The sequence below is a fragment of the Zeus faber genome (assembly GCF_960531495.2).
Source record: "Zeus faber genome assembly, chromosome: 7".
NCBI lineage: Eukaryota > Metazoa > Chordata > Actinopteri > Zeiformes > Zeidae > Zeus > Zeus faber.
The window spans coordinates 13,752,821-13,770,228 of record NC_137203.1 but is presented as its reverse complement, the minus strand read 5'-3'; the positions used below and the strand labels follow the sequence as shown (position 1 = coordinate 13,770,228).

The window sequence follows — 17,408 nt, the reverse complement described above, 5'->3', positions numbered from 1 at the left end:
ATATTTATTTTAAAAAACATAACACTTAGATACTTCAAAAATCCTCAATTTGAAATCAAAAGGCCGAAGACTAGAACCTATAAATCTACACACTTGGCCACTTTTAAAAGAGGCTAGTAAAACTTTAAAACTAGTCACTTAAATTTATCAAGTATTGCATACCTGTTTTGTCTTACCTCTTAGTAGTATATTGCAATTTTTGTCTTACAACACTGTGTCTATCTTACCATTCAGTATGACCTGCATTGATGTGGCCCATGACTATTTAAGATGTCCACTATCAAGTTGACTCACTGTCATAATTGTCTGCATTTTATTTTCTCTTTCTTTTAGGTACATATTTTTATATTACTTATACTACACTATCTCTTTCCATTGTTTAAAAAATAACAATTTAAATACACTTTAAATTCTGTTTTTAAATACTATTTTATTTTAATCGCTACTATACCCTTATTTTATATATTATGTATAGTTGAGTTAGCTTGTAGACTAAAAATTCATTTCTGATAATGACGCTTGCATTGTTATCAAGTATTTGACAAAAAACATGAAACCATTATTACATAGACCTGGTTTGACTGCTCTCATCACAAAGCTATTGAACTTTGTAATATAAAAAATTTAAATTAAAAAAACAGCTGCCATTTTGAAATTAAAAAGCTGTGCAAAATGTAGATTCAAATAAATTATGTGACAAAAAAATAATTTAACTTTGAAAGATGACCTCTGGTCAGCGTTCAAAGGAAATTATCTCAGGTAATGGCTTAGGGTTAGGGGTGAAAATATGAAATCTGACTCGGGATTGTGATTGTGTTTTTTGTTAAGATAGTGGCATCGCATGGTGACACACTGTAATTGAATAAATAGGTGTGTTTACAGTCAAAGTTATACACGCCCTGTCAGTACACATGAGAAGGAGGGGGGATTCCAGCCAAATGGCAGCCGGCTGGAAGAGCCCTCTTCAAGTGGCTCCTACTGTAACCTACTTCACAACCAACCTACAATGACATTGCAGCTATGATTATGAAGTAGTTACTACAATTGAGTTAATTGTCTATTGATTAGTGTCTTTGTCTATTGCTAAACGATTCAACTGACTGACATATTTAACAGCAAGCTACTAGTGCCTACAGGGATTTTCTAGGTGTTAGGATGCAAAGGTGACCTCATTGGTATTTAAAACACCTCTTTATTTACATGCGAGGGTATTTCTCTGGTCAGTTTAGTAACTACCCTTTCATATTTTTTACTAAACATGACACACTTCACAGACATTTTCGAGTTCCCTGCATTGAAATATAAAGAGAACTGGATAGACTATTGCAGCCAGTGATGCAAGACTCGCCAAGGATTTGTTCATAGCAAACAAACTTTGAAATGACTCGAGAGTCTGGATTCACTCTGGCAAACGAGTCTTTTTTTTTTGCGACTCTGCAACTACAACCAGTCATATTGACTGAACTGAGATTCGACTCTCAAACGTAAAGAGCCAAGGGCACCGAGTCACTGGCAATGACTCCTGAACCGATTCTCGAACGAGAGCCCCGACTTGCGACTCTTCAACTTCTGCCAACTCTTCTGACTCGTCATAGCAACCGAATCAAACGAACGAAGAGTCAGAAAACTTCCCAAATCTTTTGACTTTTACAATTTCTCTGAGAAAAACAATGTTTCTCTCTCCCTCTCTCTCCCTCTCTCTCTCATGCATGCATAGTTTCTCTTTAATTGAACTAACTCAGATGGAGTGATCTATCATTGTAGATCTCTCTCTACAACCTCTTCATAATTCATCCAATACCTCCTCTTCTGCTCCATCATTACATCACTTCATCCCTCGTTCCCTCCTCTCCTCTGCTTTTATCAGAGCTGTGTCGTGCCTTGACGTAGTGATTATCCTTGCCTTTCTAGTTTAGTCTGTCCATATCAATCCCCCTATCCTCTTCCCTCAATCTTCTCCATATGTACAGTAGCTGCATCATCCCCAATGTGAGTTCCTACTTTGTTTATTCTGTATATTTGTGGTGAGAGAGATAGACAGATCTTGTTAAGAGAGAGAGAGAAGTTGTTTTACAACCCATCTGTCCATATGAGTCCTAACAAATGCTGTGTTTTTTTTTGCCTTTTTGGAAGAAGAGCGAAAGGAGAGTCCAAGATGAGGGATAATGATAATAATTAATAATTCAAAGAAAAGAAGAAATGATGAAACTATTTTGTAATTAAATTAAGTTAAATTAATCAAATCAAGTAAATTGAAAAATATATGTTACTATAAATAATTATAAAATAAAGACATAAAAGTGTAAAATATTATAAAAATTATTATTGACTTATTGACTTATTAACTTATTACTTATTATTATACTTATTATTGATATTGCACTTGTCAAAACATATCTCACCAAGTGCTTCACATTTTTAAAGGACACATATACAAGACACTTGTGCAAAATAGATTAAATAATATGAATAAAATGCAGCAATGAAATCCGCACGAATCATCAGTCCATCAGAGATAGTAGAAGTACATACATAAATAAATATGAAAATAGTTAAAATTAAAATTCAAGACGTTATTTGTCACATACATATACATACAGTCATACATACATATATGCAGTGAATGTCATGACACCCGGTGATTACGCACAATAAGCTCTATAAGCTCTAAGAATACAAAAAAATACGAAAATGTGCAGAATCCACACGGGGTGCTCGCGCAGGCGGCCGCAAGGGGCGGCGCTGAAATACTTAATGAAATTAAAATTATCTATACTTTGGAAGATTGGATGGATAGGCGGGGAAATTTATGAGAAGTGGATGGGTATGGAGGGATTTAGAGATAGGTTGACAGATAGATGGATGGATGGATGGATAGAGTATGGCCATTTGGGCGTAAGTGCAGTGAAATGAAGAGAAGAAGGTGCAGATGGGTGAAGATGGATGGGGACAGAGGGTGAGATGGATAGTGCAGAGGAAAGACAGTGAGGAGGAGGAGGAAGATGATGAAGCAAGTAAATACAGGGGGATTATGTCGCAGCAGAAAGGGGGGCGCACGTTTTATGGGGTGAGTTAGAGTGAGAGGAGGCGGGGGTGAGAGCGAGGGATGAAAAAAAAATAAAAGAAAAAGATGGGGGGACATTCGGGGAGGTTTATCTGGAGCGCTGGATAAGGGCGGACGCTGGGGAGGGGAATAATACGGAATAATGCACTGTTATACGGCGGCGAGTGGGGGAAGAGAGGGCTGGATGGAGGGATGGGAGAAGAGGGAGAAGCACTGAAAATGAACTGATTAATCCGAGCAGAGGAAGGTGGAAATGGACGTTTAGTGTCACATCAACGAAAGGGGAGGAGGAAACGGGGGAGGTGTCCTCATTTGTCACCTTGAGTCGACTTAGAAAGGCCAAGTGGCGTTGGCCCGTTTCCATTTAGAACCATAGTGTGTGTGTGTGTGTGTGTGTGTGTGTGTGTGTGTGTGTGTGTGTGTGTGTGTGTGTGTGTGTGTGTGTGTGTGTGTGTGTGTGTGTGTGTGTGTGTGTATTAGTGTGTGTGTGTGTGTTTGTGCTATACTTGTGAGGACTGGGCTCAAAATTGACAATTCTTTGGTTAAGAAGTGCACCATAAACATGGCTTCTCGCTTACCAGGTGTATCTACTCTGACCTCACTTTGATAGCAGTACAACAGTGTGTGTGTGTGTGTGTGTGTGTGTGTGTGTGTGTGTGTGTGTGTGTGTGTGTGTGTGTGTGTGTGTGTGTGTGTGTGTGTGTGTGTGTGTGTGTGTGTGTGTGTGTGTGTGTGTGTGTGTGTGTGTGTGTGCTGCAGACTTAAAATTATAGGGGTATCAAAGCAGTGGGTTCTTCAATGACAGCCATCGCTAAGGGTTCGCGCACACACACACACATACACACACACACACACACACACACACACACACACACACACACACACACACACACACACACACACACACATTTGATCAGGCTTGAAGCCGAAAGAGTGTTAGTGAGCATCTCTGGTGTCACACATGCACACAGTGATGGATGGCAGCGCTTTGCAGAATACACTAAACAGCAATAACACACTGACGCAACTGGGTCACACGCGCACGCACGCACACACACACACGCACACCGCACACACACACACACACACACACACACACACACACACACACACACACACACACACACATACACACACACCCTTTGAAAACACACACTCTGCCCTGTCAGTAAATTTCCAGCGGAGACAAAACATATGGCTTGGTTTCTTTTCTCTCCCTCAGCACAACGGTGCAGTTTTGTCATATCGGGTTTTTCGGGGGGGTTGTTTTCTATTTTTTATAAATGCCTCCAACTGGTGAGGAATATAAATGGCTCTGTATCTGGCTCGACTCGACAACAACTCTGTTCTTCTGTGGAGGGAAGAGGAGGAACTGTCTTCCGTGAAAGGAAGGACTGCTTGTTATGTTGTTGTGTAGGAGCGGTGGTGGGTCTGAGGAGAAGGATGGAGGATGTTCCTAAGAAGGTTGGCTGGTGCTAAGAAAGAAGAAAGAAGAAACAGTCTTTATTTATCACACAACACACCACACTACAACACATGCTTGCACACACACACACATGCACATGCTTTTTGATGGTGGCCGGTGAAATGGATTCTCTGCTTTTGACCCATCCTGGGTTGTCCCTCCTCCGGGGGCACAGCCAGGAGCAGTGGGCAGCATACGTGGACGCGCCCGGGGACCAGGTGATAAATGTCCATTGCTGGTCAGACAATGATGGGTGCATGTTTTTGGTGGGGGTCCTTACTGACGTGAGGTGGAGGAAACCCCATGTGAGCACGGGGAGAACATGCAAACTCCACACAGAAAGGCTCCTATTTGGGAGATAACCCGCCGGAGCTAAGAAGATGGTGCTGTGGTCATGTCCAGCAGTGACCCATCGGGCTTTTGAAGGTTATGCTTTTCGATGAAGTAGAGCAGGGAGTTTTACGTTTACTCTTGTTATAGTGTTCAATATAACAAGACATCCCTTGGATCTGGAAGGATCTCATACAGAATCTACACGTTGTTTTGTTTTTCACCCGTTAGTCAACGTCAACATTAATGCTGATTAATATATTTTTGTGATTAAATGTTGTGGCAGGTGAAGGTTATCGGTCGTTGTTTCTTTGTGTGTGTGAGTTGTCACAGTGAACTGCTAAACTCCACAAAGTCACTCGAGTCACACGCTTTTCCACAGTCTCTCTCTCTCTCTCTCCCTCTCCCTCCCTCCACCCCTTCTCTCCTCCTCCTCTCCTCCACTTGAGAGTGATCTAACAGGAGCCCGGCTTAACATGAGCGGCCTGCTAAGTCGTTAGCAAAGAGCACTAATAAGCCGCACGCAGATTTAAGAGTGATGTAGCGGGGGGGGTGAGGAGATGGAGGGTTGGGGGGATGAGGGGTGTGAGGTTGATGGGGGTTGAGGGGGATAGAGGGATGGGGGGTATGAGTCAGATGGGGGATGAGGGGGTTTGGGGAGATGAGGGGGGTGGGGGTTTGGGGGTCAGGAGGATGGGGAGATGTGGGGGGTGGGGGGGATGGGGATGAGGGGATGGGGGGGTGGGGAGATGAGGAGGATGGAGGCACTAAGTCTCTAAAGTTCCCTCATAAATACCGGATTAGCAGCAGCGAGGAGCCTTGATGACGCTAAGCTAACGGCTGCATTAAGGCCACACACACACACACACACACACACACACACACACACACACACACACACACACACACACACACACACACACACACACACACACACACACACACACACACACACACACACACACACACACACTGCTGCGACACCTGCATTTTCACACAGGGATTAATGTAAGTTTAAAGAGAGAAAGACAAAACACAAGAAATAACCATTAAAGAAAAAAAATGAAATAAATATTTCTTTCAGGTTTTCTTGTATTTCACAATTTTGCAAAGATTTTTTAAATGTCTTTAGGTTTCATTAAATAAGAAAACGGAGGAAATGTATGTATGTATATATATATATAGTCTATGTGTGAAAATGTAAATGAAAAATATTCTAAATATGTAAAACATATAAGACAGTAAGTAAAAAAACTAAAACAAAAAGTAATGGATGAAAATAATAATAATTATATATGTGTGTGTGTGTGTGTGTGTGTGTGTGTGTGTGTGTGTGTGTGTGTGTGTGTGTGTGTGTGTCTGACCCAGTTGCGTCAGCGTGTTATTGCTGTTTAGTGTATGCTGCAAAGCGCTGCCATCCATCACTGTATGCTAAAAAATAGACAATAATAAATAATGGATCTAATTAATAATCTGTAATATATGCATATACAGTATATACAGTATAAACTGTATATACTGTATATACTGTATGTACATATAAGTCCCTATCTGATCATCTGGAGCCCTCATTCCATGTTTTTATTTATGACTTGTTTCTATATCTTCTTCAACTGATGGACAACGGACTGGACCTGGACCTTTTTTACCCAGCCCAGCCCACCACAACCACCCCGCAGATACTCCACCACCCCAGCCCCATCGACGCACATACAAACACACCCAACCAAATTATAAATGATATCTAAAATAGATATTTCCCACGCTTAAAGGGAGCACAGTAGCAGGCGTTGAATGCAGCGAACCTTTGAAAAAGAATCCCTTGCAACTTGGAAAAACAAATGCTGTTGTGCCGCCGGCAGTGCTGCTGCTGCTTGTGCTCACAAACATACCACTTATCTTCATGCAAGTCGTAGCATCAGCTTGAAGTCAATATCTTTTTTTTTTTTATCTCTTCGCTTTTCTTTTCTTTTCTTTTCTTTTCTTTTTTTACCTGTGCTGTCAGCATGCTGGGCCTACAACACAGATTACTAGTATGCTATTGCATCGAGGTCAGAGTTAGTCTGCAAGTGGAGTTCAATTTCTCAACATGCAATGCAACTCTTTATTCATCTTGCAATAGCTCTGTCCTGTGGCAGAATCACCACCAATCCCCCTCTCCGATGAACTATTTTACCATGTTTGGGTCTATAAACAACTAATCACTACTCCAAGAGGGGGAGAATCACCACGGGTGAGACAAATAAACATAGAACCAAATCACAAGGAAAACACATGGAACACATGGAAAAACATAAACATCTGATGGCAAAATGTATCGACAAAACTGATTTATCTAAGTCGAGGGAAACTGGAACAGCAATTGGGCACGTGGCCTCTTCCTGTCATAGTTATGGCAGTAAATGAGGTAGAAAAGGAGAGGGATGTAACCAGGAGGGTGCTGGGGTACGTTCAAAGCAGGTGCTGGTGGCCTGCACGCGCCTGTGATGAGACTGCCTGTATATGTGTATGTGCGTATGTGTGTGTGTGTGTGTGTGTGTGTGTGTGTGTGTGTTTGTGTGTGTGTGTCCACCGGTGAGCGTACAGGATTTATCCCAATTGGTTCTGGTGTATAAGGTCGGTGTTATGCCGTGGCGCCTCCAAGCAACGGAAAGCGCCCCGAAGCCCCCCCTGAGTCCCACAGCCCCATAGACACCCCACGGCCGCAGGAAAGCCCCAAACACCCCGCCCTGCAGCCACAGAAGACCCCGTCTTCCAGAGAAGCGAGAATCTCTAGCCTTTTCAGCGCCGCCTTTCCTCTCTTCGCTCTGATTGTTGTTCATGTTGACTGACTTGGTCATGACTGCTGGGATTTGGGAGGGGACAGGGGGATAGATGAGAGAGATGCGTGTCGTCGGCCCCTTTGATTATGAGGGCTGGTGCATCATCAAAGATGACGGCGACGCAGATCTCTCTGAACTGTGTCGCTCTTGTTTTTGTATAATGCGCGGCTCAGGCGGCCCACAGAGCGACAAGCCCACCAGGATAAATCCCGGTGCTCCCGGTGGCCAGTCTGACTATGGAGACGGACTGAATGTTAGGCTCATTGAGCTATTATTCAACTTTAATCACATATTGTTGCACTTTAATTAATTCTCACACAACAGACATATAGGGCGATGGAAAGTCACTGAACTCTTGTATCAACTATTCAGAATAACCCCTGCTACCTCCAAATTATATTAATTCATTACATTTATTTATGGTATAAGGTGTCTTCTTTTCCACAAAGTGTTATTGCCACCCGCCCCCCAAGTCTTGATGCTTATTCTTATTGTCCACTGCACTATAAAATGACATGAGGGGGAAAGCGTTTTGATTTGGCTAATATACAGTGAGTGAAATTCAAGGTTAAAATGTGTTGAAAAATAATTCATGGTGGATTAATATGGACTACATTCATCCCTTTTCTACCTTCTACTAGCACTCAAAGCACTTCATACAACACTGCCTGTATTTACTCACTCACGCCTTCACTGCTGGCAGAAAAGGAAAATTCAAGATTAAAGATTCTTTATTCATCACATGCAGACATACAAGAACGGTGAAACAACGTGAGGGTAAATAAATAGTACTCTAAATTATGAAAATAAAAATTAATAATGATTAATAAATAAGATACAATTTATAATTGAAATATATATATAATAATAAATAACTTATTATAAGATTCAAGATTCAAGAGGTTTATTCGTCACATACATATACATACTTTCATACATATATGCAGTGAAATGTAATAATAACTTATAACTGCTACCCATTGGATTTTCCCCTGCGTGTAGTTGTCAGATTGCATAGTAAAACTATATATATACTGTACATACAAACAACAAAGAAGTAAGTAAAATAAAACCAATATAAAAATCTATATAATAATAATAAAAAATAGATAAAAAATAGTACAAATAGTTATATTGCATTTAAAAAATAGACAATCATAATATAAATAAGAAAAAGATAAGAATTTATGAAGATTTTTTTTATAATAGCTACAAATAAAAATAGTTATAATTCATTCATACCCACACACAAACACGCACGCACAATTATTATTATTATTTTCTTTATTCTGCTTTTTACAGCACCAACCGATGGCTTTTCTTTCCCTTTTCCTGTTCTGTGGCACTTTTTCTTTCTTTCTTTATTTCTTTCTTTCTTTCTTACTTCCTTTCTGTCTTTCTGTCTTCTTGTCTTTCTCTTCCTTTGCTTCTGTGGCGTTGGCATAATAATCTGCGTGGTCGCGTGCACAGGCTGACTGCACACTTTTTTAGCATTTCTTGCACTATAAGTGGTTGCTGTGTCACTTATTTTGTGTGTGTGTGTGTGTGTGTGTGTGTGTGTGTGTGTGTGTGTGTGTGTCTAAACATTTGGGCTTCCTCTTGTTTCACCTGGTGACTCAGTGACAACTCTGCTTGGCCTCAGGGGCACTTAAATAAAACTGCCATTTATTTATGGAGACAGGGAGAGAGTTTCTTTTTCAACCACCGCCACTGTACTGTGTTCAAATTCCACTAAAAACATGCACGTCATGAAAACGAGCTGTTTGCAGTTGCATGATCAAAACTGTAAGGCTGCAATAATTCATCAAATCCATGCGTTACAGGCAGAACAGCAGCTCCGTGGTCATCGGAACAAGTTTCACACTGAAAGCAGAAACTTTTAGTCGTGATGAAAGGTTCGAGTCTTTTATGAGATTCAGTTCCCGACGAGTCACTGGGTAAAAAGAGGTGTTGGTCTTTTTGACTCCTGATTGCTCATAAAATATGTATGTTGGTGGAAAGTGTAAATCAGTCACATTTAATATGATTTATGACAAATACCTACTGCAGACCTTGTTTACCTTGGAGTCATTCAGTCCTCAGTAACTATTTTCAGTGGTTGAGTCAAAGAGTCACTCTTTTTCGGTGTGAGTCCTGCATCACAAACATAGTCGTACTGTAGGCCATCATAATAATAATAATAATGATCTTAAAATGCTCCGTTCCATGTGTTGGTGATGTTTTTAACGGTAAACAGGATGGTGGTTTATAGTAACGAGAAGGAAAGGAAAAAAGAGAGAAATGTCCAAAAAGCCAAGGAAGTAGAGAAGATCTGAAAAAAGGAAAGAAAAGAAAGAACGAAATGAGAAGGAGGGGAGGGAAAGGCAGCATGAGGGGAGCAGCGTTTGAGGTGATTGGGGCTGAAGGGTGAGCAGGACGGAAGCAGCGGAGGCTGGGCCGAGGAGGGCGGGAGGTGGAGGTGTTTCTGACTGGTCTGCAGGGAGCTACACTTCATTTCAGTGCATTATTTATTCATTTATAAGGTATGTGTTAGAGTTGCTTGTAGGTGTTTGAAAATCAAGAATAAAGGGTAACATGAAAAGTAACAAAGTACTAAGTACAACGACTGTTACTTTACGGTTCCTCGCTACTTTTCAGTATATTCTGTTTTGGAGACTTTCCTCTCTTGATCCATTACCTTTGAAATATCTGTACTTTTCACTTGACTACATTTCTAATGTTTCTTTAAGTAAGTAGGTCAGTCATAAATCTTTACTGTAAAAGCACTTTTTAAGACAAACTGTTTCAAAGTCAGGTAGCATAAAAGAAACACAATAGGAGAAAATGAAAACCAGACGGAGAGGGCAAAAAAAAAAAAAAAGAAATCCAAGAGATAAAATAAAGTAAATTACATCAAGAAAAAGACCAAGTAAACGGAACTGAATATGAGTCAAAGAGGCAAGAGAAAGGACAAATTCAAACTTAAAGGTGCAGTGTGTAGACTTTAGTGGCATCTCGGGGTGAGGTTGCACCCTGAGATGGGTCGCCGCGGTGGTGCAGCGCGGCGGCCTCCGTGAAGGGTACCCGTCTCCATGTCGATAAAAACACAGACAAAAGGATTCTTATTTTTATGGGATTATACACGAGTTAAAACATACTTAGGAATATTATATTCCATTTCTGCCAAGTCTGTTCTGTAAACTCTACACACTGCACCTGCACCCATTATATAATAATTATATAAAAAAACATGGAGATATATTTGTATGTACTTTTAAATGGCGAGGACACCACCTATTCTGCTTTTTTTGTCGTTGTTGTTGTTTTTAAACCATGATACACATTGAGCATCATCTGGAGAAAAGATATAGAATGTTTTATATCCCGGGTACTGCATATGACAAGTACTTTTAAGAGCAAGTAGTTATAGTTTGACTAAAGTAGAAATGTCAGTGTGGTACTTTCATTTTCCCAAGGGTCAATTTGCGTCCTGGTATTTGTACTCTAAGTAAAAGCTCCGACTTCTCCTTCCTCCACTGGATAATCTCGCAGGTTGGTGACTTTTCAGAGTTATTGTCAGGGGCCGTGAAATCCCCGACTCTCACTAAGCCCAATTTGAAGTCGGTTTCACTCGGTTTCGTGACGTCTGTTTTATTTCATCCCCTGTGCTGTGCGGCGAGGGGCTCAGTTTTAAGGGTTTCGTCACATGTCGCGTGTGGGTTTGCTCTAAATTTAGCATTTGATTTCTGAAAAACACCTCCAAAGATATCCAGGCAACCAAGCCATAAGCTAGCAGAGAGGAGGAGGGAGTATGAGACAATATCGGTGATCGGTGAAGTTGAGCAACAGAAGTTGTCACGCGACGGCGTGGAAATGAAGAGAGGGATGGAAGGAAGCTGAGAGGGAGGACCACGGTTTTTACCTTGTTTTTAAGTAGAACAGGATGGGAGCGGTGATGAGCCTGGCTCACAGAGAGCAGGTGGATGTGCTCATATACTGTAAATAAAAGTATGTCTGTCTCTGTGCGTCACCGAGGCTGTGCCACGGCAGTTAATTTTTATTTATTGATGTATTTATTTACTCTTTATTTTTCAATGGTTCATGGACATTTTTTTTCAATGAATGAATTTGCTCATTATTTATTTATTTATAATGGTTCATTATTTATATTTTCTTGTCTATGGTTCGTGGTAGTGATTTTTTTTTAACATGGATTTATACATTGTAGTTGTTTTTATTGTATTTTATTCTTTTTTTTTTATTTTTTATTTTTTTCAAGGGTTTATGACAATACAAAACAACCTTTTTTTTTCAATGGTTTATGGTCGTTCAGCAAATACTTCACGCTTTTGATGGTCATTCCAATAAATTTGACCTAAAATGAGAAGTAATCAAGTAAAATGTGTCATTGTTCTTGAATCTATCAATAAAACCTCTTTCTCTCTCTCCCCTCCCTCCCTCCCTCCGTCCGTCCAGCCTGCGAGCTGATGAACCGCGGCATCCTGGCGCTGGTCAGCTCCATCGGCTGCATGTCGGCGGGCAGCCTGCAGTCGCTGGCGGACGCCATGCACATCCCGCACCTGTTCATCCAGCGCTCGTCGGGCGGGGGCGCCGCGCTCCGCCTGCCCGGCCACCGGCCGCGTGGCGGGCGCCGACGACTACACCCTGATGGTGCGGCCGCCCGTCTACCTCAACGACGTCATCCTGCAGGTGGTGTCCGAGTACGGCTGGCAGAAGTTTGTGGTCTTCTACGACTCCGACTTCGGTGAGTTGGTTGTCGTCTTCCAGAGAGAGAGAGAGAGAGAGAGAGAGAGAGAGAGAGAGAGAGAGAGAGAGAGAGAGAGAGAGAGAGAGAGAGAGAGAGAGAGAGAGAGAGAGAGAGAGGATCCATGTGTAAAGAACCCGTTTGTATTGGTGTGTTTATAATTGATTGTATTGGTGTGTTTGTAATTGATTGGGACTTTCTAAAAGCCTTAATGGGGCTTCATTTGGTGAAAACACCTTTGATCTTTTTACACAGTTGTACAGTACAGCACCAAGTACTGACAGAACACGTTTGTTTTTCCTTTACCTTTGAGATGTTAATCCTTTTATCACGTCCCAAGGGCTTCGTTTGTTTTGTTGAAAGAAAACATGCAAAAAAGTTATTACATTACATAATTTAGCTTTTGTGCAAAGCGACTTACAATTTTTCATCCAGCGATGGATGCTGCCATCGGGAGCAGTTAGAGGGGGCACTTAAGTGTCTGGCTCAAGGACAAAACAAACATATACACAGAAACACACACATTGACACACACACTGAAACACACACGGCAAGGCCCACACACATACGGAAACACACACAGAAACACTCACACTGATACACACACACACACACACACACACACACACACACACAGAAACACTCACACTGAAACACACAAGATACGCAATAACACACACACACTGAAAAACACAGAGAAACACAAAAACAAACACACACACACACTCACACACACACACACACACACACACACAGAAACACTCACACTGAAACACACAAGATACACAATAACACACACACACTGAAAAACACAGAGAAACACAAAAACAAACACACACTCACACACACACACACACACACACACACACACACACACAGAAACACTCACACTGAAGCACACAAGATACACGATAACACACACACACACACACACTGAAAAACACAGAGAAACACAAAAACAAACACACACACACTCACACACACACACACACACACACACACACACACACACACACACACACACACACACACACACACACACTCCCCAGTGTGGGAAGTTGGTGGTCAGTGATACCAGACATCAGAAGCAAGAAGCCTTTTAAAAATGTCACCATTGTTCCCTCATGGCATCACCCTCTTCAGGAAGGTGGAGGCGAGGAAGGAAGAAAGGAGAAAGAGAGGGGGCGGGGGAGAGAGAGCAAGAGAGAGAGAGAGATGGGAAGAGTGAGGGAGACGGGGGGGGGGGGGGGCGAGCAACCTTTTTAGTGTTAGCGGTCTTTTCCCACAGCTCCTCACCTCGGTGCGAGTGCAGTTCTTTGGAGGAAAAGTAGATAATGTGTGTGTCGTGTCTCGTCAAATCGGGCGCAAGGCCACCGTCCCTGAGCCCTGTTTCCAGCTCTGCGAAATGGGAGTCATGGATTTTCTCTCTCTCTCTCTCTCTCTCTCTCTCTCTCTCTCTCTCACACCACACACCCTGTCTTTTTTGTATTCTTCTTCTCCTCATTTATTCCGTACGCTCTTTCTTTCTCTCCATTTCTCTCTTCTCTCAATTTGCTTGGCTCATGTAGAAATTGTTTTTGGTTGTTGTTGCCGTTGTGTTTGTCGTGTTTGTCTCCAACCCTCCCCACGCTAGAGTAGCTCTGGATATGTTATTGGAAATCAGTCGATATCACTTTGATATCGGTTTATCGGTAGACAGTGAATGAAGGCCCCAGCCAGTGGGTTCAAACAAGCAGGATCAGGACGTCAAGGTTCAATTAAAGGGAGTCATATGGTGACGTCCATATGGGTCTATTCAGGGCCCGATCTACCCTGAGGGGGTCCAGGGCGTGCGCCCGGGTGCCCAGGGGCCCCGGGGACCAGTGTGCCAGGGGGCTCTGTGCATGCGCAACAACGATCAGTGGGGAAGTCCCGACACTAGCTGATCGGACAGAAGCTAACGTCCCCACTGTCATGCAGAACACCTCCCATGTGCATTGTCACTATAGTTATTCAATCATTCTGTTGAGGACTGAGTAAGAACAATTTAGGGACCAAAATAGTCCCCCTTGGAAGGAACAAAGGCTTTTCATTTTGGCCAAGAAACTAAACAAATCACCAGCTATTATTTTTCTTTCTATTTTCTTTTGCATATAATATGTGCATTAAATATATGCTCGTCAACCACTCATATAATATATGAGTGGTTGACGACGGCAGCAACCAGACCACACCAAATGGTATCCAATGGCCCAAATCTGGTTGTTTGAAGCGAATGGGAAACCGTTAATGTTGAGCCCTGAATACATATATAGCCAGAAAGTACAGAAAAAGTACAAGAAAAAAAAAAAAGACTCAATAAGAACAAGGTCGTGGGAGCTTTTTAGCCAAAGTGAGAATGAAGTAACTTTGCCCATTGGGACGTTTGTCCGCCTCAAAGCCCTTTTTAAAAAGGCTGTGAAACCATGTTTCTTTTTTTTTTTACTAGGTGGAAGTGAAAAAACCCCAGAGTACAGGTGTGACCCCCAGAGGTGGGAAGAGATGAGACATGAGTAGAAAAAAAAAAGGAGGAGAGAAAGAGGAGGGAAAGAGTCACAGTTCTACAGGCTACAGTGGAGTCATAGTAACGGGGGTGAGCGGGTACACTCATGAGCCAAACACCCCAAAGCTACCAGCGTTTTCCTTTTTTACAGGTAAAGGTGAGGTGTTACCCTCTGAGAAATGAAATATGCATGACGGGATGAGTGAGTGAGACGGAGATAACAAGAGAGAAAGGGGGGAGGAGAGAGATAGGGAGAGAGAGCGAGCCAATGGGGACTTGCATCCAAAGGCCGGGCGGAGGCAGCCAAGCACACAGATAAACAGGTTGAAGCCAAACTCAACCTTTTACCAGGCGAGTGCGAACCCCCCCCCCCCCCCAAAAAAAAAACCGCTTTGAACACCAGAGAGAAGAGGGGGCCTTTTGATAGAGGAAAAGAGGAAGAAAAATGAAGATGAAGGGAGTGGTGTTTTAGAGAGGATCTCCAGGGAAAGACTGAGGGGAGCAAAGGACAGCAAATTAAGTGAGGGAAATTGTGGGTTATGTGTACAAGGTATGGAGGGAGGCATATGGAGGGAGGCATATGGAGGGAGGCATATGGAGGGAGGCATATGGAGGGAGGCATATGGAGGGAGGCATATGGAGGGAGGCATATGGAGGGAGAGTGTAGGAGCCAAAAATCCGCCTGCCACGCGCCACCCGAGTGGAGTTTTTGGGGCCCTCCGACACAGACCGGGGACGGGGTTGAAAACACACAGTTTAATGTAGGGAGTGGGCAAGGTGGAACAAGCCCAGAGCAGGTGGAAAACATGTCATGACAAGGGCTCCTCCCCTTTGCGTGTGTTGGGACGGGGGTTTTGCCTGTTGCTCGTTGATTACTCTCATGAGCAACAGGCGTACAGCCACCTTGATCCCGGGCCTTGCAATTTTGATCTTGCAACGCAAGAGAGTCCGTAGAGTGCAGGGGCAGCCTGCACACTCGTCTGCCGCGGCACAGTGGGTGAAATACAGTTCCCCAGTTCCGTCCTGCAGGGGCTTAGCTCAGCCAGGCTCGAGCCATTTTTCCGCTCTGGGCAAACTATTGACGGTTGGGGGGTTAAGAGACTGACAGAGGAAGTGTTCCCCGTTACGCAAGGTGCTTGTTTCGTTCCAGTTTTTATCTAAAATAAAAAACAGTTTTGCGCGCCCCGTGGCTGGCAGGCTGTGGGCAGGGTCGGTACCGGCAGAGAGGGAGCGATCGGGGGGCAGAGCCCGCCCGCCGGGGCTATTTAGGATCGGGGGCTATTCATAAAACATCCACCTCTAACGATGCCGTTCTGTAAAATGACAACTGGCCTCGAACGTTGCTTTTGGGGTGTAACTGCGCTGCTTACTAATCCGTGGACACAACAGGTGGGATTTCTCTTCCAACATAACAGTTACAGTATGGGCGGTTAAGGAGGCGTGGATAATTCCTCAGACACACTGTATCTTACCCACTTCTCAAAGCAGAGAGTTACTGCATGAGGTCCAATCAGTCCAATGAGCACTCGACGGGGGACTAATCAGCCACTGACTCGGCAGTTTATCCTACACTGAGGCTTGGCTTCCTGGAGTCAGAAACCCCGGGATGAAGATGGTTTCACCCGGGCTGAGAGGAAACAGGGCAACAGTTCATGCTGATTTACAAACAGTGTTTAAGAGGCTCTCCCCTCATGACGTCCTCCAGTAGATGCCTGGGGCATGGATATTGAGAGACAGATAGAAGTTCAATTTAGGGCAAGACAGATAGCACTGTGTAAATAAATTACATAAAAATGTAATCCCACTATCACTAGTATGATAATAATAATAAAATAAGAATAATAATAATAAAATAAGAATATTAATATTAATAAGAATATTATTATTAATAATAATAATAATAATAATAATAATAATAATAATAATGATAAATAAAATAAAATAGGCAGTAAAATCTTTGTTTTTCTATCATCCAGTTAATTTCCAGTTATTTTATATTATTTGAAATTATATTTTTTTTTTATTGTGTATCATGAGATTTATAACAATGATAATTATTCTAAGTAGAATTAAAAAAAAATCTCTAATAATAATAAACTTCTTGATAAAAGAAAATAAAATCTTCATCAAATAAATAATATATATTGTAATAATATGGAGATGCTGTATTGCTGGCTACAATACGCTGTGTTTGGGGACTTGGACAACACGGTACAAGGTAGAAGAGATAGTGCTACACTGTGCTATACCTACCCAGGCCGTCAACAGCAGCACGCTGGGAGGACGGGAGGTGGAGCATGGAAGCTAACAGGGAAACACAGATGCTAAAGGAGCAGGCCAGGGGAAACAGAGAGAGGCAGACATGAGACAGACTCTGATGTCTATACTGTATATATACATATATATATATATATATATTTATATTTCTAAGTTTGTTGTTTTATTTTTCCGTTTTTATTTAT

At 42.3% G+C, this 17,408-nt stretch overlaps 1 protein-coding gene across 1 annotated transcript in view; it reads left to right on the top strand.

The window, feature by feature from the left end:
- grid2 (glutamate receptor, ionotropic, delta 2) overlaps positions 1-17,408 on the top strand; it is a gene marked incomplete at both ends in the record, with an annotated part of 557,550 nt that overhangs the window by 298,785 nt on the left and 241,357 nt on the right. Inside the window, 2 exon segments of the mRNA XM_080004041.1 lie at positions 12,137-12,261; positions 12,263-12,425. Of these exon segments, the coding sequence (XP_079860167.1) occupies positions 12,137-12,261; positions 12,263-12,425 (288 nt within the window).